Consider the following 23,477-nt stretch of genomic DNA (forward strand, 5'->3'; position numbering starts at 1 on the left):
TTTCATGCTACAGCATGAGAATTAACATGCTTATACCTGATGGCGATATTGTGAGGTGATTTCTATTAGATAGAATCTATAAATAAATGCAGACTCCCTGAATTTCTGCACTTTATAACCATACAGTATTATAACTTCTATAATGCCTAGAAATCTGTCTGAAATTCTACTGTAAGACTAGACTTAATCAATTAAGCAGCAATTATATTTTTAAAAATCCCCGTTTTTAAATAGTTAAATATATTGCAACTTATCTTCTTTCTTTGTCTATTTGAATGCTCTCTGCCTTTAAAGCTTACCGTCAACTGATTTGTGGGGTACATTCCAGAAAAAAAAACAGATTAACAGCTTCTCTTCATGGTTTGTGTCATTTGTGTCAGGCCTAAGATTACAGAAAATACTCAGCTATCTATTCTATTGTTTTCCTCATTTGTTTTATATTGTAATGTTTAAATTGTTAATCCACCTGATATAGTATGTACATGAGTTGGGGATCTAATTTTATTTTTTCCCAAAGGCATTGCCAATTTTCATGACATACTAAATAAATAATTCTTTCTAACCATCTCTTTATCTAGTCATCTGCTAGTAATAGATAGATAGATTCTTTATTTATGTTGTGTTTTGATATCTAGTAAGATTACTAAAGGATGCACTTTCCTGGAAGGGAAGAGTGGAATAGCAGGATATACTTAGTTCACTGGGAAGAAGCTGCTTAGGGGGCAGAGGGACCTTCTATTGCCAAATGGAGACAAGTCCTTTGTTTCCCCAGCACCATCCCTCAATACACCTGGTATACCTGCCTTGAGCCTTTACACACTTTGCGTTCCACCCTTTCTCACATCACCACCCAGACCGAGTGACAGCCGAGAGAATGAGCAGCCCAAGAGGCTTGAGGCTCCTAGAGAAAAGCCAACATCAGCAAAACTCCATAAGAAGAACTGTGCCAACATGTAATGGTGGCCCTACAGGGAGGGGCACAGGATATCATGATGGATCAAATATTAGACCAGCAGTACAAGTCAGGAAAAAAAAATGTGGAAAAAACAAGGGCTGGTGTTTGCAATTTGAGCATTCGGTGTCTGAGTTGAAATCTAAATCTGAGTTTGTCTCCTAGGATGGGAATATACCGCTGCTTCTTGCAGTGCAAAATGGCCACAGTGAGATCTGTCGCTTTCTCCTGGATCACGGAGCAGATGTCAATTCCAGGGACAAAAGTGGCAGGTACTGCAGGATTGGGCACAAGTCATGTGACTTCAGCGATATCCACATTCTCAGAGTCTTTCAAAATATCACAGCTATATTTTGGATGATTTGTTGTAAAGTGGTTTTAACTTCTTTCCTTTTAAAATTTCTACCTCTTTTGATAATCAAATCTGTGTTGACTTAAAAGCAGTTTTTCCCAGACTTCTGTGGGCATCACTGCTGACTAAGTCTGTGAGGAGACTATTAAATATTAAAGTGAATAAGCCATTTCTTGTGACTTTTCCTGCAAAATAAAATAAAAGTAAATATATGGTTGATTTTTAAAAGCAGTCGTAGTATACGTTCTTTAAAATGCTTGATGTAAAAGAACAAGATTTGTACCAATCATATTAAATTTCATCATATTATGCCAAGTAGTATAGATAGAGAATTATGTCTGTGTTGTTTGGCTAAATATAGTTTAATGTTTGATTTAATCTAAAGTTAAAAAAAAGTACCTACTTTCATCTTGAGAGCATTCCACTTCAAATTCCCCATAAGATTAAGTATAGTAAAAGTTTAACTGCAGTTAATCTTTTTTTCCTTGTTTTCAAGACAAATGATTTTCCAGTAAAGAGTTTTCACATTCTGTTAGTACTAATTTGGTTTCTCCTTTTTTTCTTTAGAACTGCTCTCATGCTGGCTTGTGAGATTGGCAGCTCTAACATCGTGGAAGCCTTAATTAAAAAGGGTGCAGACCTAAACCTTGTAGACTCTCTTGGACACAATGCCTTACATTATTCCAAACTCTCAGAAAATGCAGGAATTCAAAGCCTTCTATTATCAAAAATCTCTCAGGATGCTGGTATGTGAAAGAAAATAGCCAATGTTGTTTTAAATTTATCCACTCCATTTTCCCCAAAGAATGAAGGAATTTGTGCCATATGATATATTTTATTATTCTTTTAAACATATTCTTGAAGAAAAATGAAGTGTTAAGTTGCGTGTTTGTGTGTTTCCCTTACTCAAAGTGCATGTGAGTCATTATGGTTCTTATAGTTCTTTTGTTTTTCACTTTTTCCTCTATAGATTTAAAGACCCCAACAAAACCAAAGCAGGTATTTATCTTTGGGGAAGGGTTATGAGTTTTTTTGTCATTTTGTTTTTTTTTATCTTTGCTTGCGGGAATTTGAAAATGTTCAGATTAATCCACACTGTGGTACACCAGAAGAGTGATAAAAGACTATATTAAAAATACTTAAGCACTGAAATATCTTTGGAATAAATGCATCATTGTCATAAGTTGGTGTTTTCTTAATAATTTACCTTATTTCAGAAGCATGTAACTTTAAACTTGCTACTTATATATTCCTTTTTTTCCTGAAATGTACTAATACCTCCTATTGATGTGAAAATGTTACATGTGGTTTAAATTCTGAGACTGAATAACAATAATTTACATACTTATAATATCACATGGACTACAGACCTACAGCCATGAAAATGTCAGATATTTAATGAAAATAAGGGAATTTAGTTTTTTTCTTTTAGTTAGGAATTTTTTTAAAATTTCATCTAGTATTATACAAAGTAAAAATTGAGAAGTTTGCCCTGTTATTTTGTAGTTTTTCCTAGCAACTATTATAACTATCTGTTTTTGACAAAGAGATGTATGTTTGGCTATTCTATTTATTTATTTATATGTCAAGATTCTTGAAGAAATCATAAACAGCAAATACTCAATAATGAATTTATTATGTTCTTACTGTATTACTTATAAGTAACCTTCAGAAACGAGGTTCCTACTTTCCCTCATATTTGCATTCTTTAAAAAAAGGAAGGGGGCCTGGCACAGTGGCTCATGCCTATAATCCCAGCACTCTGGGAGGTCAAGGCAGGGGAATTGCTTGAGGACAGGAGTTTGAGACCAGCCTGAGGAAGAGCAAGATCCCGTCTCTACAAAAAAATACAAAAATTAGCTGGGTGTGGTGGTACATGCCGGTAGTCCCAGCTACTCAGGAGGTTGATGTAAGAGGATTGCTTGAGTCCAGGAGAGGTTGTAGTGAGCTATGATGAGGCCATTGCACTCTATCCTGGGCAACAGAGCAAGACCCTGTCTCAAAAAAAAAAAAAAAAAAAAAAAAGGAATGGAAGTAATGCAGAGGCATGGGAAATACCACTGCTTTTCATATAGACAGAAAGCTGCCTATGAATATATTCTGGTTTCTAAATTGTGGTGGACAACTCCTCAACCTTTCCCAGTTCTCCACACCAACTTAATCTGGTTTTGTCTTATTTGCTTTTATTGTGTTGCTATTAAAGCATGGGCTGCTAGAAGAAAACTTGGAGCATGCATATTATTTATTGTTATGATGATAGCAGATTTTAGATCTCGATGGAGTAGGAAATGCATGAACCTTTGAGGTTTTTCTCATTTGTTTGATGAAGCTACTTGCTCAGACTTTACTAACCTAACTAACCCACCTCCATTCTTTGGACTGTGATAACTTTCAGCATGATCAAGTCTCTAAAATAAGCTCAGAAAGAAGTGGAACTCCAAAAAAACGCAAAGCTCCACCACCTCCTATCAGTCCTACCCAGGTAAAAACAAAAGCAAATCAACAATCAACAAACATACAGCAACAAAGGCATAATTTTGTCATTTTATGTTTAGGCCAAGAAAAGGAATGTTTTAGAACTGGCCCTTAAGTACACATTTAAATTTTTCCTTAGCATTTTTAAATTACAAATTGTGAAGCAGATTTTGGTTATTAGTATGGAAATAATGTTGATTGTTATCTATTTTAAAACTGTAGAGTTTAAGAGTATGTTTTTTTCAAAAAGCCTCAAGGAATTTCTCAAAATCTTATGACAGAAACTTTTCCCTTAAGATAAGAAAGTCAGTCTATTTTTAGCTCCTCATATTAACAGTTTTAGTAAAGGGTGGGAGAATAAGTAACTAGTGAGGCAGTTAATTGAAAATGAATTTTAGTTTGTTTCTTATAACACTGCAATAATATATTTACCTTTCTAATTATAGTTATGGTTGGCTAATATTAAAAGTAGATTTCATTTCTGAGCTTATAGTGATTACTGCATGGAGAAGAAAGTTCAGAAATGTGTGAAATGTCAAATAAAAACAAGCTGGAGTTTGTTATTGAAAAATTCATAGGCCACAAAGAGAATAATCCATATTCAAATAATAGAGAGGAATATCTCACCTGAGAAGTAATTTTAAATATATTTTAGCATATTTATTAATATTCTTAACCTGCAATAGAAGTTTTATAGATTTTAAAAATTGATTCTAATTAATATAGGAGCAAAGTTATTTAGTTATACTTTGCAGACTTTCAAAAAGTATTGAAGTAACTAAATTGCATTGGAATTATGTTACTCCTGAGTTAATTGAAGCTAAGAATACTTACTGTTAGATTTAAGTTAAACAAGTTTATTCTTTGGCACTGGAGAAGAAAAGACTTTGAAGATATTTTCTTTATTGGTGGTTTTCATTTTGTTTTTTTAGTTGAGTGATGTGTCTTCCCCAAGATCAATAACTTCAACACCACTTTCAGGAAAGGAATCAGTATTTTTTGCTGAACCACCTTTCAAGGTATTTCCTTTCTGTGTTCAATTTTGTTACTGTAGTTTAAGATATGTGACAGACTTGCTTTAAGTTATGCAACACTGGGAAAAATAGAATATACTTCTGAATCATTTATTTACAACCTTTGCACTGTGAAAGGTCTTTTCACCTTTGCACTGTGAAAGGGCCCCTTGATTATTTTTCCTGGCATGGACCCCATAAAATAAGAATAGGGTGAATCAATTATATTTACAAATGAATAATTCATTTTCTTCATAAAAAAATCAAAGTACACTTAGGTGGAATCTAAAGAGTTTGAACTCATAGGAGCAGAGAGTAGAATGGTGGATGAAGGGACTGAGGGTTGGAGAGATGTTGGTCAAAAGGTGCAACATTTCAGTTAGATAAGAGGAATAAGTTCAAGAGATCCATTAGAAATTTTTAAAAAGAGACAAAGATTGGAACTTATTTGATAACCAATCTTTTTTTTTTTTTTTTTGGAGGCAGGGTCTTGCTCTGTTGTTTGGGCTGTAGTGCAGTGGTGTCATCATAGCTCACTGCAGCCTCAAACTCCTGGGCTCAAGCGATTCTCCTACCTCAGCCTCTGGGACTACAGGTGTGTGCCACCACATCTGGCTCATTTTTTAATTTTTTGTTAGAGACGGGGTCTTGCTATTGCTCAGGCTGGTTTCAAACTCCTGGCCTCAAGCAATCCTCCTTCCTCAACCTCCCAAAGTGCTAGGATTACAGGTGTGAGCCACCGTGCTGGGCTGATAACCAACCAGCCTTCAAACCAAATTGAGTTGATATAGTACCAACCAAAGAGACAGAAACTTTTGTTATTCTCCAATTTCTTACTGAAAAGTAATTGTGTATTTTTAATTAAATATTTTCCTGACTATAAAAGTAAACATATATTTATTTTAGAAAATCCATTAGATCTTATTCCACTTGATTCTGTAAATTTGTGGTTGGAAAGTATTTTAAGGAAGTGGGAGGATATTTCCATTCAATATTTGTTTACCTAACAATTACTGGGAAATTGTACTTAGGAGAAAGTAAACTTGTTAAAATGAAATTTCAATTGTATAATTGTATATGTACTTTTCCTCCTCTAAGAATTACTAAAGATGGTTCTCTTTTAATTTGGACGCATATTGATCTGAAAAAGATTCTATCAATCTGTCATTTCCCTCACTTTATACTTTAGTAAGAAACTCTTAAAATTAATTCCCATACAAGACAAGGTAAAGAAGTTGTACTTGTAGAATTAGTGCACTAATATCTTCTAATATGACTGTGGCTCAAAGGAATCAGTACATTCCAAAGAATAATATCACAAATCATGATTTTCAGGAGTAAAGTATAAAAAACTGTCATTTCTGAACAAACAAAAAATAAGGTAAAAAGTGACACCTGTTTACAATGGCCAAAGTTTAAAAAGACTAAAAATACTAAGTGTTAGGATGTGGAAGAAATAGAACTTTCATATTCTGTTGGTGGGAATGTAAAATTATACCACTACTTTGGAAAACTGGAAGTTCCTTTAAAAGTTAAACATACACCTAATATATGATCCAGCCATCCACTCATAGGTGTTTACCCAAGAGAAATGAAAATATATATCTACACAAAATCTTATGCACAGATGTTTATAGCAGTTTTATTTGCAACATCCCCAAATTGGAAACAATCCAAATGTCTATCAACAAGTGAATGGATAAAGATGAGGTATATTCATGTAATGGAATATATTACTCATCAATAAAAAGGGATGAACTGCAGTTTAAGCGATATCCTAGGTAAATCTGAAAAATCATCACTCTGGGTGAAAGAAGCCAGTCACAAAAATTTATACCGTATGACATTCCTTTTATAGAAATTCTGTAAGAAAAGGAGTCATGGTTGCCTGGGAACAGAGTGGACAGGATTGGTTGTGATGAGGCATGAGAAAACTTTTAGGGGTAATGGAAATATTCTGTATCCTGTTTAGTGGTTGTTCCATGGGTAGACATCTGTCAAAACCTCCTCAAGGCCAGGCATGGTGGCACATACCTGTAATGCCAGCTCTTTGGGAGGCCAAGGTGGGAAGATTGCTTGAGGCCAGAGTTTGAAACCAGCCATGAATAATTAGCTCAATGAGGTGGTACATGCCAGTAGTCCCAGCTACTCGGGAGGCTGAGGCCAGAGGATCTCTTGAGCCCAAGGTTTTGAGATTGTAGTGAGCTATGATCATATCTCTGTACTCCAGCCTAGGTAACAGAGTGAGTCCCTTTCTCAAAAAAAGAAAAAAACAAAAAAAGAAAGAAAAACCCTCCTAAAGTTGTAAACTTTAAATGGACATTATCTATTATACCTTATGTAGTTGAGAACATAAAAATAAGTACATTTTTTTACAGGTGAAAGGACTGCTTTGTGTAAAGATAAGTACTTGCCAAAAATAAGCCACTTTAATTTTTAGGATTTGGGCTTTTATGAAGGTTCTTTTGCTGAAAAATTCTACCTGTTATCATTGTCTGTGGCTCCTCTAGATGAAACAGTAATTTCTGGCAAGTCACTGTAATGTTTTGAAATGAGAATGTGGCTTTGAAGTTCTAAGAATTTTTGCAGTATATTAACAGACAGATATTCAGGGACAAAGGATTAAAGGAAATCTTTCAGGAATCAATTGCCAATCTAAGAACGTATGAATTTTTATTCCCATATAAAATTATCTTCCCTGTCAGGTCTTGTTTATTACCATTTCTCTTGGAAGATTAATAATAACATTAATATCAGATAATTTATAAAATGATAAAGCTAAAAAATCTGCTTTAAAATATTTTAATCAATGTATAACACAGATAGATAGAACTTCTGTTTGCCTTCATTATGAAAATAGTATTTGCCATCTCAGGTTTTATGATATAGCCTAGTAAATTAGCAGTTACATAGTTTTAAATATATTTATATTTGCACTCATTAAATGAAATTTCTGAAAAATGTTTTGAGACTATACCCCTCTGTAGGTTCTAATGATTTAGAAATTTTACCTTAGTCGATAATTGTCACTTTTATTCACTTATATCTAAAATATCTTATTTCCTTGAGGTCTTCTAGCTGTTTTTCTAGTAGGTTAACACTGACTCTGCTCTGTGTAAACTCAAGGAGGAAAATCTGCTTGAATCTTTTGTACATTTAGGAATATTCTTTTAAGTCACTTTTTGTGTTTGAACAGGCCGAGATCAGTTCTATACGAGAAAACAAGGACAGACTAAGTGACAGTACTACGGGTAAGATAAGGAAGCATCTGTTTTTGTTCCTTTGACCAAACTTTGCTTCATAGTCATTTAAAGAATGCAAAGGCCAAGCCAGGGTACTCTGTGTAGGGTGGTCGAGAGCCGGCACTCCGTCACGGAGCTGCCAGCAATGCACTGGCAGACCCTCTCTGTACTTCAGGGGGCCTTAACCTGGCTTTTAAAGAGTTTCTGAGTTTAGATATGAAAAAATACACCTCTGTTTTCATTTGTCCCTAACTAAATCTTAGCATTTCCCTCAATTATGAATATAGCCAATAAACTCCAGTGGTATTAGCAGATCACTAACTTTGTCACCAAGAGAATTCCTGTCACCTTACTGCTATTGCAGATATCTTGAAATATCGTTTACAATATCTTTGCTGAAAATTGTGGCACTTATTAGACCTGCTGCTAGATCTTGTTATTTGGTGTGTTACAAAATAAGCTCTTAAATTACTGTAGCCTGTATATTTTATGCATTTAAAAACATTATTTTGAGATGAGTTCCAGAGGCTTCAGGCTGTCTGCTAACTGTACTTGTTGCAGCTGAGCAAGTTGCTTCATGAAGGGAGAACCAACCACGTACCTTCACAGCTGTCCTAGTTGCCCTTTGGATTTTAAGTAGACATATGCAAAGACAGAAGACAGAGTGTTAATGAAATCATATGCAATCATATTGTCTTCACCAAGATGAGGTTTAGTTCATTCTGTCTTTGAAGAGTACCTCCTAAGAGTTTATGTTTTGGGAAGATTAGTCTGACATTGTTGTGTAGGCTACATTTTTACTGGGGAGAGGAGAAAGGCAGAAATTTGTCAGGAGGCCGTTTGCAGTTTCCAAGTAAGGTGAAAAAGTCTTAACTAGAGTAACGGTGGTGGGGATAAGAGATAAACCAGATTCCAGAGATATTTCTAAAAGGATTCGTAGAACTGGGACTTGTGAGGCACAAGGAGGAACCAGAAGCAACTGAGATATGACACTTAAGTGAATGGAAAATGTATGACCACATTCATCGGTTTTCAGAATCAATGTATAGACACATGTATCTAGTATTGTGCTAGGAATACCACAGTAAGCAAACCCTAGTACCTGAAAAATTGCGGTTTGTCTGTCCAGCTGCGGAGGAAGGGTTTTATGGCCGGGACCAGGAAGAAGAACTGGATTAGGCTAGAATTTGAGTTTGTTAGAAGTTAAGGAAATAATAGCTGAATTTTTCTTATATTATTTTAGATTGCCTTTCTCTTTTCCAAGGTGCTGATAGCTTATTGGATATAAGTTCTGAAGCTGACCAACAAGATCTTCTTGCCCTATTGCAAGCAAAAGTTGCTTCCCTTACCTTACACAATAAGGAATTACAAGATAAATTACAAGTAGGTAAATAGATTGCTACCACAGATTATTCTGTAGAGTCAAGCTATTGTTTTTTCAGGAGTAGTCAGATGTATTTTGTTCTAAATATCTACACTAGTTTCTTCTTGTTTTTAAATGTAGTTATCTTTAAGCATATTATAGTTTCAAATCATTTGTTTCTTGAAAGTGTTTTTCATTAGCCCTATTTTTATAAATTGGTAAATTGTATGTAATTAATATACATATGATACATATGATATGAGTTATATATTTTTATAAAATGTAGATGTATAAATAAAATATATAAACACTGTGTAAATAATATTTATATACAAATATATACATAGAATTATATATGACAGTTTTATGTATGTATAAAATTTTATATATACATCAAAATTTTATATTTTAAATTTTATATGTATAATATTAGTTATTCATTTAGTAAAACTGATCATTTGGCAGATTTTAGAACTTGATAAGAAATACCTACACTATGCTCATTGCCCCTCTTGGCAAGTAGAGTAGTATTGGAAACAAAGGAAAAATTTGAATCAGAGGTTTTACAGACAAAATAATTCTGGTGTTTTGAAAGTGACACAAATTATCTATCCTAATAGAGTACAGAGTAAGTTTTGTGTCATTAGTCCGACTCTCACATTCCAGGACATGTTTTTTTTGTGGCATGAAAGTTACACATGCAAAATGGTCATCCTGTTCCTCCCATACTTGACTTTTGGATTTGTTCCTCTCACTCCAGTTGCCTATTCACTTAACCGCACCTTTGGTGCCATTTAATTCTTGCTTCTTTTCCTAGGCCAAGTCACCCAAGGAGACAGAAGCAGATCTAAGCTTTGACTCCTACCATTCCACCCAAACCGACTTGGCCCCGTCCCTGGGCAAACCTGGTGAAGCCTCTCCCCCAGATGCCAAATCATCTCCATCTGTCTTAACACATTCCTTAGGTAAATCCACTATTGACAGTGACGTCAGAATTCAGCAACTACAGGAGATTTTACAAGACTTGCAGAAAAGATTAGAGAGTTCTGAAGCAGAAAGGAAACAGCTACAGGCTGAACTCCAGTCCCGAAGGACAGAACTGGTGTGCTTAAACAACACAGAGATGTCAGAGAACGGCTCTGACCTCAGCCAGAAACTTAAGGAAACCCAGAGCAAGTACGAGGAGGCCATGAAAGAAGTCCTTAGTGTGCAGAAGCAGATGAAACTGGGTCTCGTCTCGCCTGAGAGTGTGGATAGTTACTCACATCTCCATGAGCTGAGGGTCTCTGAGGAGGAAATAGACGTGCTAAAGCAGGATCTGCAGAAGGCATTAGAAGAAAGTGAAAGAAATAAAGAGAAAGTGAGAAAGTTAGAGGAAAAACTTACAGAGAGGGAGAAAGATACAGTGATGAAGCCACCTGTAGAAGAATATGAGGAAATGAAAAGTTCATACTGCTCTGTTATTGAGAATATGAATAAGGAGAAAGCATTTTTGTTTGAGAAATACCAAGAAGCCCAAGAAGAAATCATGAAATTAAAGGACACACTAAAAAGTCAGGTGACACAGGAAGCCAGTGATGAAGCTGGGGACATGAAAGAGGCCATGAATAGGATGATAGATGAACTCAATAAACAGGTGAGTGAGTTGTCACAGCTGTACAAAGAAGCCCAGGCTGAGCTGGAGGATTACAGGAAGAGAAAATCTTTAGAGGACGTAACAACCGAATATATCCATAAGGCAGAGCATGAAAAATTGATGCAAGTGACAAACGTGTCCAGGGCTAAAGCAGAAGACGCACTGTCTGAAATGAAGTCTCAGTATTCAAAAGTGTTGAATGAGTTGACCCAGCTGAAACAACTGGTCGATGCACAGAAAGAGAACTCTGTCTCTATCACAGAACATTTGCAAGTGATAACCACGCTGCGGACTACCGCGAAAGAGATGGAAGAAAAAATAAGCAGTCTTAAAGAGCAGCTTGCAAGCAAGGAAGTGGAAGTGGCAAAGCTGGAGAAACAACTCCTAGAAGAGAAAGCTGCTATGACAGACGCGATGGTACCCAGAGCTTCCTATGAAAAGCTCCGGGCATCCTTAGAGAGTGAAGCGAGTGTGTTGGCATCGAAATTAAAGGATTCAGTAAAAGAGAAAGAAAAAGTCCATTCAGAGGTTGCCCAGATTAGAAGTGAGGTCTCACAAGTAAAAAGAGAAAAGGAAAATATTCAGACCCTCTTGAAATCCAAAGAGCAAGAAGTAAATGAACTTCTGCAAAAATTCCAGCAAGCTCAGGAAGAACTTTCAGAAATGAAAAGATATTCTGAGAGCTCTTCTAAACTGGAGGAGGATAAAGATAAAAAGGTTGGTGAAATTCTATTGCTGTTGGGTTTCTAGCAATAAGTCCTCAGCCTTTTGACCTTTTCTGTATTAAACATTTGTAGTATTTGTTTGCACTAACCTTTTGTGAATGCTCAGAAGCTCTGCACGTGAGTATATCTGTCCCCACAATCACATTAAGAAGAATTTGTTAGACATTTATATTTTTAAAAAATTGATCTTCTGCCACTTCTCCTTACACTAAAGCATTTTCACATACTTGGTACATACTTGTTCTTTAAAAATCATTTTACAGAAGCTCTGCTGCCAGTGTCAGGGATCAGCAGTGAATCTGCAAACTGAAAAGTGTCTGTGGTCCATCTCAAACTTCAACTCCTCTTTCTGAATCCAGAACAGAGTCCTCTGTCATACGGAAACTCAGACTCCAAGGCTTAATGCTGCTTCCCTAAACTCCATGAGTATCCTCACCTCCCCCAAGTCAGTATAAAAACTACCCTCCCTGGCCCGCATTCTCAAAGGTGCATAGGAGGGGGTGCAGAATGTAGGGGCAGGCAATTGGAGACTGCACTGGATGTGGCCAGAGGAAGGAGGGAAGCAAAGGAAAGTTCAGGATGGTTTCCTGTGTCAGAGGTTCTGAATGGCATTCATTAGAGCGCTATTTATCTTTATTCTTTTGTAATGAATGTTTCAAAAAGAGTTTGAAAAGTCCACAAGGAGGTGGGGAGTTAGGAAGTGGTGGGGTGAGGTGGGGGGTTGTGCTCACTTTCAAGCAAGGTGTCCAGAGATATCAGCTTCCTAAGACTTATTCCTGATTGCCCATGTCAGCAATACTGGACAAGACATAGCCGTCGCCAAATAAAGAATGCCTGAAATCCTATTTCTGATTTATTCTTTTCAACTACACTCCTTTTAAGGGTAAAAGAAGGAAATCAACATCACAGCTTTAGTTTCCCTCATGCACCAAAACACAATATGTAATTCAGGGGCCTTTAATAGGACATAATGAGAGGGCTTTGTTGGTTTGCCTGATTCTGTTATCTGTTTCATTTTATGAGTTTTCTTTTAAAAATGAAAGAATTATTCCAAAGTCTCAAGACCCAGAGGCCAAAAGAGATGACTGTGTTCAAGGCTTAGAAATAGCTAACATTTTGCTTCCGTAGACATTACTGCCTATTGATACAGTTTTCCTTTGTCGCTAGATAAATGAGATGTCGAAGGAAGTCATCAAATTGAAGGAGGCCCTGAACAGCCTGTCGCAGCTCTCCTACTCAACAAGCTCGTCCAAAAGACAGAGTCAGCAGCTGGAAGCGCTGCAGCAGCAGGTCAAGCAGCTCCAGCACCAGCTGGCCGTGAGTGGGCGCATTTCCGCTGCCTGGTTTTGGGTGGAGGGCGAGGCAGGTCACATACAACTCAGCTGTCAGGGCATGTTGGCGTGAGAAAAAGATTCCCAGCCAAAGGAATGTTGTACTTCAGTGAGCAATTGACTGGGGACTTCTTCAGTGAGGGCAAAAGAAGGAACCACTGGTGGAATTCCCAGCCAGTCTGTGCAACGAGGTGGGTTAGACATGTAACTAGGAAGAGAGGAACTGCTTGTGCACTCATCCACTGACTTTCCGCCCCTTCTCCTTTGTCTGCAACAGGCGTTCCCCACCTCTGGGAGTGGCAAGAGCTGTTTCTTACTAGGGGCCAGGATCTACATGTTTGAAGCTGCTTCTTGGTCCCTCTGCATATTTCACCCAGGAAAACCCTTTAATATCTGAATTGGTTTCCTGGGGCTGTTATAACAAATCACGACAAACTTGGTTTAAAACAACATGGATTTATTATCTTATGGTTCTGGAGATCAGAAGTCTGAAATCAAGAGTTCAGAGCTAAGATCCTTGAAACAGCTTGAGGTCAGGAGTTCGGGACCAGTCTGGGCAATAGCGAGAGCCCATCTATACAAAAAATAGAGAGATTAGCCAGGTGTGGTGGCATATGCTTATAGTTGCAGCTACTTGGGAGGCTGAAGGATTGCTTGAACCCAGGAGTTTGAGGTTACAGTGAATATGATGATGCCACTGTGCACTCTAGCCTGGACAATAAGGTGAGACCCTGTTTCAAAAAGACAAAAAAAAAAAAAAAAAAAAGATCTTTCAAACAGTCACCAAGAGGATTGGAGTAATAGTTCAACAAGGAGAAATAAAAGCATGAACAGCTATACTGAAGAACGATTTGTGATTCTTGTTTGCCTTCTCTGTACACTGATAGCTAAATAAAATTGAGCTCCCTGGGAATTATACAACACTGGTCATATAGTGAGTAATCCATAATTCCCTTCCTTAGAGGGAATATACCTTTAAAATTAAATTAATACACATTTGGTCATTATAGAAAAGTTGAAAAAATACAGAAAACTCTAAAAAGTTCCTATAAATTGAAATTGCCCATAATTCAACAACTCTGAGATAATCACTTTTTGCATTTGCTATATTTCCTTGCAGTATTTACTTTGAGTGAATATGTCTGTATTTGCATAAGTACATGTACATATATTTCTAAAACAAACTTGAGATTATAAGAACTCATTTTTACATGAGTTTTTTTCTAGAGTTGATATACCAAGATGAAGTAGGTAGATTTTTTTTCTCTAAGAATATTGACAAGTATTCAGAAACACAAAGCCAATGAGCCCACAGTAATTTTACAAACTTCATATACTAGCATATAGTAGAGGGTATCACTTGGGTAGCATTTGATTACAACTTTCTCATAGCTTTTTGTTTTTGTTCTTTAAAGATCTCCCAAGCTTATTAATAATTCAAATTTTCTCTTTCTAGGAATGCAAGAAACAACACCAGGAGGTCATATCAGTTTACAGAATGCATCTTCTGTATGCTGTGCAGGTAGGGTGATGCCCCTGGACGTTTCTGGACATCCTAAAGAAATGTGGCAGCACATGTTGCTAAAACTCATTAAAGTAGTAGAACAAACAAAAATTAGAGGAGAATCCTTTTTACTGGAAAGCCTGAAAATGCCTTTTGCTTTGCTTTGGATAGCAGCCTCACCATTCATTGAGAAATGAAGGGCCATGTGGCTGGTGTCAGCTGTCGGGAGGACCCCGCTTTTCCTTTCCAGCCGTGCCAATGTTCTCAAAACCGTCAGCACTGCCTTACCTTGGCGATTGTTGGTGTTGTGGCTCACTCAGCTCACATTTGCAACTGAGACCCCACATAGCCTTGGCTGTGGGTTTTGGTAGACGCCTGGGGTCTCATCCTCCAGAGGATAAGGGCAGGGCCCTCTCATTGAGTCAGTTCCTCATAGAAATGTGGGACTTGATAGGGCTGGCGTTCTTCTGAAAGATGGGGGAGTAAGCCATGGGCTTCCTGCCAGCCAGCCATCTCATTCCTCAGAGGAGAAAGTGCCGTGACTTCATTTAGGTTCTTACGGGTATCTTTTGTTTGAATTTTATAGGGCCAGATGGATGAAGATGTCCAGAAAGTACTGAAGCAAATCCTTACCATGTGTAAAAACCAGTCTCAAAAGAAGTAAAGTGGATTCCTTGGCAGGACACTGCCCCCTTGTTGTCCATCTTTGTGTTAGATCCAGAGTTGTTGGCAACCACTGCCATTGTTCTCATTTGTGGTATGCACTGTGGCCTAGCATAGCTTCTTCCCGTTCCAGAGTTTTCTGAGGACTCGTCCCAGGAGAAGACTGCCCTCCTCAGAACTACTTAGACTTCAAACCAGCAGAGGTGAAAGTCCCTGTGAACCCTTCAGGTTCCAGGGCTGGGATCAGCCACATCCAAAGGTCTGGTCCTGATGTGGCAGGCAGGCACCCTTCTCGGGTACCTGACCAGCTGAGTTGAGTGGCTCCATCACCCCTGAGTGATATGCTGCAGTCTCCACACAGTGAATGCTGCTTCCATTCCTGCACTCGGGCCGTGCCAGTCAGCATAGGAGAGCTCTTTTTGCCTTGGGTTTCCAATCCCCAAAACATGATTGACTTTCTAACCAAATTAGTGTGGCACTAGTTATGAAGCACATGCTTAAGACCCTTTATCATGGTATCCTGTGGATTTAAAAACTCCAATTCCATCTTTTTCCCTCATCTGCCTTATATATCTCATCACCCTGCTTATCAACCTCATACTTTGATGAGCACTATTAACTAAAACATGAAGTTTAAAAACAAAAGCAAATTGTCCTTAGAAGCTTTTTTAATTAAATTGTTGACATATTGCAAATTTTCTATGCAAACTTGCCTCCTGCTGTTATCCGTGAAGCTCAGGAAATCCAAACATTTGTGTTTCAACAAGGGACAGTAAACTGTGTGTTTACAGCCAAAAGAAATGCCTCATAGTTCCTAACCTCAATTTTTTTAAAGTGTTTTTTTCTCTATAATATTTTTATTGGCTCTTAAAGATGTTTTCGTATCTAAACCCCTAAATAAGTAAAATTACATTAGACTATATTAACAAAATATTTTTTAGGTAACCATGCTTAAGACTTTTTAAAAATATAACTTTTTCCTCAAAGTTTTCAGCTATAGCAAAAAGTAGTTAGGTATTCCAGACTTAATATGAGCTGCCACCAGTCCCCCTAGGACTTTCTGCCATTGTGTCTTCAAAACTGTAGTGCATTTCTGAATATAGTAAATCTTCTTTTTACCGGTTGAATATTTTTGAATGTCCTGACTCTACCAGCACCCATAAATGATCTCGGAAAGGACTGTTAGTACCAATAAATTTTTCGACTTTGAAACTAAAGTTGATATGGTAATATGGTGCATAGGTCTTGGGGGGAAATATTTCTGTTCACTTTACTTTCAGGTTAAAAATGTTCCTAACTTGCTTGCAACTTCCCTTACGGCATTGATTTTGTCGAGGGAGATAAACAGTCTATAGAATTCTCCAAAGTATTTAACTAAAAATGTAGGGCCTGCTCTGACAGGGCCCACATACTGCAGGGCTGTCTGGGCTCAGGGGGCGCTTGGCTGTACTGGATGTTATGTTAATCTGTATTGGATGAGGACCAATGACAGCAAAGTAAAAATGGCTTTAAAGCTTGGTGTTACTTAAGTTGTTTAATTGTAGTTAAGCAATTTCAAAAATGCTCCAAAGAAATGTGAAAGGACTTTTTGTCACAGCACTTAAGAAAATACAAAACAACCCCCCGTCGGCCCCCACACAGAAATGCTGCAGAGTATAAAACTTGAGACATTTTGTAGGATGCCTGACAAAGTGTAGCCTTTTATCTTGTTTCAGGATGCATATTTATTACAAGTACTCTGGTTAAATATTGAAAACTCATATGCTGTAGTTTAGGATTTTTGTCTTTGTAATTTACAGAAGTTATTGCAGAAAAATAAACGTTTCATTTTGCATCTCTGGTGTTTTGGTGTATTCATAAGCATATCTGTGTGGCTTCTGAAGATCAGTTCAATAGCATTTCATTTGATGGTTTTTATTACTATATCCTGCGTTATGCTCAAACGGTGCAAGTTGTCCACACTGTCTCACACAAAGTCTCAGCTCATTTTTATTTCCCAGCCCTTGAGTTCACCCTGAGCTCTGCCCCAAGTATCAGCCACTTTGGGGCAGTTGCATCGCAGTCCTTTAATTCAGAATTGCCTTTCATTTGATATGTAGTCTTTTTAACTGTTTGGAAGCCTCCACTGGACTTTTTTCTCTCTTCCTACTTTTTTTCCTTTTTTAAGGAAAAGGAAAGTACAAACAGAGGAGAATATATTTGAATTTTCTTTTAACTATCTCATTATAAGGATAATTCATTCTTGGTAAAACTGTTAGATGAATTCTTACAGGTTAAAATCATAATTAAAATACCAAATGACCTTGAAATAGGTATGATTACTTAAGTAGTTAGCATTATTTTTCATAATACAACATAACAAGGCCATTTCCCTTCACTCATATGATTCTGCCACCTCTGCTTCAGTTCTCATTCCTTCATACAATACACTGAAACTTTTGATTTCAAACAAAGCATGTATGTGATACTCAATGTTTACTTAATTGAACCTTTAATGCCCTCTCCTGCCCCCCAAAAAAGAACCAAAGAAATCAATGAAAATAATGCAAATGGTATATGAGATGAGGTTATTATTATTTTAAATTATCAAGTGCATGCACCATGAGAAGAGAATATACTTCAAAAGGGCCAAACAACTCAGAACGTGACTTTATGGGAGTGCTAATGTGGGGAGGAAACCCGGATAAACCCAAACCAGTCTTCTTAGATGGAAAGAAATGCCTCATAAACCAAAGTTGGGGTATGAAAAGAAACCCTCATATCTCAGTGATTAGATATCAGGCTATAACTGTACGTCAAGTGAAATAAACAAAAAATAAATCTCTTATTCCCAATCCCTAGTTCACCTCCCCAGAAGCAACAGCTATTAAGTATGTTGTGTGACCTGAGACATTCTATATATACACGTAGGCTTGTATTTTACTTTCCCCTTTACATATGTTGGCGATTGTTCTCTGTCAGCGCACACATCTCGTTGTTTTTAACTGCTGAATAATATTTCACAGTATGATTGTGCTATATTTTAGTAGTTCCTCATTGATGGACATTTTATGTGCTTCCAATATTTTATAACTACAAAAATGATGCAATGACTATCCTACATATAAATGTCATTACATATGTGAGGATTCTTTGGATAATTTTCAAATTGCCCCATTTTCACATTAGCTTTCATCATGATATGATACAGTCAGAGCAAAAAGAGTAGAATATTGTACATATCATCACATTGAGAAAGAATGGACTGTTATATTGGTTGACTAAGAGTCATCAATTTGTTTTCCTTACATAAACTTTGTTAAGACACTCCAAAGCCTTCAGTAATTAAACCCACCCATCTTAAGATAAACACATGATATACTGTGTGAGGAAAATGATCCCAGCACATGTTGAAGCACAACATTTTGCAGCGTGGTATAACTGGAATGTTGGGTGTTGACAGCAGCAGAAACACTATCCAGCAAAGACTGGGGTGGGGTGGGGGGGCGGCTGACGTTTTTTGAGCAAACTTAAAAGGCAGACTGCAAGACAAAGAGTGAACTGGAAAAGGCAAATACCAAGGAACAAGAGCATTCACAAGAGTAGCAATTTCTGTTCACCAGCTCAGGGCAGAGACCTGTCAGGCCTTATGGAGCAGTGTGTGGCATATCTGACAAACAAAAAAACAAGAGCTCAACTCTGATGGTCACCATAAGTGGGCCATAGGAGCTGGCTGAGGGAATAGAGAGTAAAGTCTCAACAGGTGGAGTTGGGTAGGAGGGAAGAAATGAGATATTCCTGCATATTTATTACAAACCAGGCCCTAAAATGGGAAGAACCAGCATATTCAAGAACCATGACTGAATGTACCAGATTATAAAATGAGGGTGTGTAGGGGAGAGAAAGAAACAGTACACAGTCAAGTGATGTAAGCATCTAACAGCCAGGAGAAGAGATGGGTAGTAAGGGCTCCTTATGTGTCACCTCTGGGTGTTTTTAAAACCATGCATTTACGTCATGTGAAACACACCGATGGGCAGAATAAGTCCTCCCAAAGGCATCCATGTCCTAATCCCCAGACCCTGTGAATGGTAGATGTGAATCTAACCTGTAGATAATTACATGACAAGAGAATTGAGGAATTAGGATTCCAGATAAAATTAAGATTGCTAATCAGCTGACCTCAAAATCAGGTTATTCTGGATTATCTAGGTGGGCCCAATGTAACAAGAAGGGGCCCTTGAAGATGGAAAAAGAGGTCACAAATGAAGGAATGCAGGCCAGCTGTAGAAGCTGGAAAAGGTAAGAAAACAGATTTTCCCTTAGAGTTCTCAGAAGGAACCACCCTTGCAGACATATCATCTTTTACCCAGTGATACCCATTTTATGCTTCTGACCTCCAGAATTATATAATAATAAATTTGTGGTGACTTGTTACAATAGGAAACTGATACAGGGGAGACTGGAATCTCTCACTAAGATTCTCACTAAGTTCCCAAAGATGATTCATCATTATTAAATGTTAATGAACGTTAATGATGTGCCAAGCACTCATGCTGAAGGCTCAATCGTGCTCACAAGGAGCTCATAGCTGATCAAAAGGGCTCTGTCACCTAGTGAGCTGTCAGTATTAGATGGATGGATTGCCTATAAGGCCCTCTATGACCAGATGCCCTGTTACTTCAACTGACCCCATCTCCTGTCTCTCCTCCTCATTCTTATTGCCCTTTTGCTATTCCTTGACCCTGTTAAGGTTGCTCCTGCCTCAGCACCTTTGCATTTGCTGTAAACATCTTAGGATGTTCTCCTAGATATTTGCATGATTTGCTCCCTCATTTCCTTGAGGTCTCTGCTCAATGCCATCTTATCAGAGAGGCCCTCCTTAACTATGTGAGGTAGCACAGCCCTCCCCTTGACTACATCACTTTCTAGGCTTTATTTTTCCGCATATCATTTATCACTTCCTTGTAATGTGGCTCACCTGAAGTGATTGAGTCCTGAAATCCAGCCCACCCTCTGTTCCCATAACTGTACTCTTCAGGCACCTGAGTCTGGCTGGAGGAAGAGGCTTTTTCTGAATTCACACAGCATTGCTGCCTATTCCCTAAGCTATGTGCCTTTTTCTAACTTGCAGAGAACCATATTGTTTGTTAGAAGTTCTATGTTTTTCTACACCTAGTAGAATATAAATTCCAGGAGAGCAAAATCTTTGTCTGTTTGTTCCCTAATGCTTAGAACATTATCTGGCACGTAGTATGTATTCAACAGATATATTTTTCTCTGTGGATGAATAGATGTATGGACAGTGTGAGACACTTAAAAATAAACAGAAACTTGCCAATACAGCATGGTGAGAGTCATGATGAGATTTCGGACAGGATACTATTGGAGCTCAGAAATAAGGCATGTAACCCTGTCTTGAGAGGCCATACAATGTGTTCCAAGAGAAAGTTTATTTGCATTTCCTTTTTGTTAAATTTCACAGTTCTTGGGGTTGGAATAGTTTCGATATAATCATATTTGATTTGGGATTGTAAGAGTGTAGGAGTACCCTCTGCACATGCTTCCTTTATGCGATTTCTGCAATAGCAATACTTGCCTCTTGTACATCAAAATCAAGGGAGGGAATGTGGATGAATGTTGTAAAAGCACTATCCACCCAGATTAGTGGCATTCCATTCTGGTGTTAATGAACACACCTAAAAATACATACATTACAATCAAAGTTTGCATTTGAGGGAAAGGGTTAAGAAGGCAATGGAAGAAAAAGTATCACAGAGATTTGGAACTTTAAGAGTCTTAAAAGGTCTTTTAGTTCGCCCAGATGAACATAGGTTATTCTTTAAGAATAGAGTGATGACTTAACTCTTGCTTGGCATGGCCTTAGGTCTTGTTTTTAATTTGGTATCTTGCCACAGAGTCCGTTTTGTCAGTCTTATGAGATCTATTTCAACATTAATTATGCTGGTCAGTTGTGTCTAAATCACAAAAGGAAGAGGGCAGAGGTGTGCCTGACCTCCCATAAGATCACGAACTCAGTTATTAAGGTTTCTCTGGGGTCCCCTTGGTTTAAGAGGAGGGGTCTGTTCAGGAGTTGGGGGGTTTAGGATTTTGTTTTTAGTTCTAACCGCAGTATTTCCAGCCAATGAAGGGGTATAAGAATGTATGGGTGTATAATTTAGGGCTCTGTGCCAAATGTACCGTCCTCCCTCGAAAATATTCTCTGAACTGCTAACCATTAGCAGATCTAGTGGTCCATTTTTGCCCTACCCACTTCCTGCAATCCACTTTCCTAACCATGCCTAGCTCCAATCGTGCTGGCAGAGGAAACTCAGACGGTGCCAGCACCGTCAACAGCTGTATCTGCGCCTTCCTCTGGGGTCCAGAGAACCAGAACTCCCGCGGGCCTGCGGGGGTGCTGGGTGCCGGCCGGAACGTGTGGGTGCGGGGGTGGGGGGATCGGCGGCCTGGGCTGCCGCCGAATACGGCCCGCGTGCGTGGCCGCTTTAAGCAGGTGGGTCGTGGAGCGCGGCACTCTCTTCCCTCCACGGGATTTATCTTCTCTTCCTGCGTCTTCATCTCCGACAAGGAATGTCCTCTGAGATACAACACTAGTGGACGATTCAGCGCGGCAGAGCGAAGTCTGGGCACGGACCCTGCGTCAGCCCCGCGGGGACCAGAAAGCGGAGGGTGAGGTGGGAACCACCGCTGGCCCTCAGGTCGGGATTCCCCGGGCCGGAAGTGCCCCGCGTCGCCATGGCTACCTGTGCTCCCCGCGGGCCCGCGGCTCTGCGTTCCCATGGCGACCGTATCGTCTCTCGGGTCGGAACCTGGGCTCCGGACGCCAAGGGCTGACCTCGCGGGCAGTCTAGCTTCAGCGCGGCACCGTTGTGGTGCCGGGACCGAGGTCGGCTGGGGCCGGGACGCTGACGCCGCGCGAGGAAGCCGCGCCGCCTGGCAGAGGGAGCGGGGAAGGCTGGTTCCGGCGCGCCAGGTAGGCCCCGGGCTCGCCCGGCTGCGGCCCTCGCTGGCGGCGCCGGCCGGAACCTCGCGGGCGGGCGGACAGCCGCGGGCAGGGAGCCTCCGGAGCTGGGCACGGAGCTCGGCCTGCGGCCTCAGGGTTTGCCAGGTTACCTGGCAACGACAGCAGGAAAGGGGGAAGCGCTTTGTGCTTGAGAGAGGGGCCAAGTTTGTGTGGAATCTCACAGGAACGGGGTTCAGGGGTTTGAGAGGTCAGAACCCCTTACTGTGGTCATACTTTTGAAAGTAGAGATTAGAAAGAGAAATCAGTGAATCTTCCCTTCTGATTTGCGGATAGATGTTCTGGATCCTGGGTCAGAGAAAGCCACTCAGGGCTCGGTGGGAATGAGTGACATTCTTGTAGGTGGGTGTTAATGGTGAGTAAATAACTGCATTCCATTTGGATTTGATTGAAGCGACAGGTGATAGCCTTGAGAGTGGAATTTCGCAAATACTGTAATTATAAATCTCATTTTTCGCTATGAGTCCCAAACCGTTTCCCTGATCGGCTGATAGCAGCAACCAAAATAGACATGAGTTTTAGTTCCTTTACTAGAACCACGTACTAAATAGTGAAATGGCCCCAGGGATAGGGAGGAAAATTAACCAATACACTGGCTGCACTTCATTTATTACTGAGAGCTGGTTGCTTTGTTTGGATCCATCTTTCCCTCAGAGCTGCAAAAACAATATCTGAGTTAAGTAGGTGACCATAGTTTTGACGATCCAGGAGATGTAAATATGCTGGTTTTGAGAGGTAAATAAGTCCAGGGAGAAGTAACATGGAATAGAAATTAGGGGAAAGAAATTTAACTTAGACATTTAATTTGGCAAATGTCTTTAATTTGTGCTTTCCAGGGATCTCCATACATGAGTGTGCATCGTCCATTTGTGGATTTAGGATGGGTTATATATTTGAGCAGTTTCAGTTTAATGTTAATAGCATCCAAGAGAGGGAAAACAGAATAAACTAAGCCTTTTCTCCCAAAGCTGACCTCACATGCGATTCTTGGTAGGAAGAAGATGCAAGCCAGCCCGATTCGTATCCCAACTGTTAGCAATGACATCGACTGGGACTTCTGCTTCCATCTGTAAGTACCACAGAACTCTGTCATTATACTTACTGGCCTGAAACTCTGACATTACACTTACTGGGCCCTCTTGCTTAAGACAAACCTGGGTGAGAAGCTTTGCGTGCACATTATACAAAAGAGAAGGCTGA

At 39.0% G+C, this 23,477-nt stretch overlaps 2 protein-coding genes across 10 annotated transcripts in view; both read left to right on the forward strand.

The window, feature by feature from the left end:
- RAI14 (retinoic acid induced 14) overlaps positions 1-17,090 on the forward strand; it is a 125,399-nt gene extending 108,309 nt beyond the window's left edge. For 3 of the 6 annotated variants that reach the window (XM_045565814.1, XM_045565813.1, XM_045565819.1), the window contains 11 exons: positions 1,118-1,224; positions 1,872-2,050; positions 2,275-2,303; positions 3,700-3,786; positions 4,712-4,798; positions 7,989-8,043; positions 9,299-9,417; positions 10,215-11,750; positions 12,926-13,075; positions 14,546-14,611; positions 15,180-17,090. In XM_045565814.1, coding sequence (XP_045421770.1) covers positions 1,118-1,224; positions 1,872-2,050; positions 2,275-2,303; positions 3,700-3,786; positions 4,712-4,798; positions 7,989-8,043; positions 9,299-9,417; positions 10,215-11,750; positions 12,926-13,075; positions 14,546-14,611; positions 15,180-15,257 — 2,493 coding nt within the window. In that variant the 3' untranslated portion in view covers positions 15,258-17,090. The remainder of the gene's footprint in view (positions 1-1,117; positions 1,225-1,871; positions 2,051-2,274; positions 2,304-3,699; positions 3,787-4,711; positions 4,799-7,988; positions 8,044-9,298; positions 9,418-10,214; positions 11,751-12,925; positions 13,076-14,545; positions 14,612-15,179) is intronic. The other 3 variants (XM_045565816.1, XM_045565815.1, XM_045565817.1) reach the window with 2 other exon arrangements.
- A 4,904-nt stretch (positions 17,091-21,994) lies between these two features.
- Positions 21,995-23,477, forward strand: part of TTC23L (tetratricopeptide repeat domain 23 like) — a 60,254-nt gene continuing 58,771 nt past the window's right edge. For 3 of the 4 annotated variants that reach the window (XM_045566543.1, XM_045566542.1, XM_045566546.1), the window contains exons 1-2: positions 21,995-22,229; positions 23,272-23,346. In XM_045566543.1, the coding sequence (XP_045422499.1) occupies positions 23,279-23,346 (68 nt within the window). In that variant the 5' untranslated portion in view covers positions 21,995-22,229; positions 23,272-23,278. Of the gene's footprint in view, positions 22,230-22,560; positions 22,633-23,271; positions 23,347-23,477 lie in introns of those variants that run through there. The other variant, XM_045566544.1, reaches the window with a different exon arrangement.

This window comes from Lemur catta, chromosome 12 (genome assembly GCF_020740605.2).
Source record: "Lemur catta isolate mLemCat1 chromosome 12, mLemCat1.pri, whole genome shotgun sequence".
Lineage (NCBI taxonomy): Eukaryota > Metazoa > Chordata > Mammalia > Primates > Lemuridae > Lemur > Lemur catta.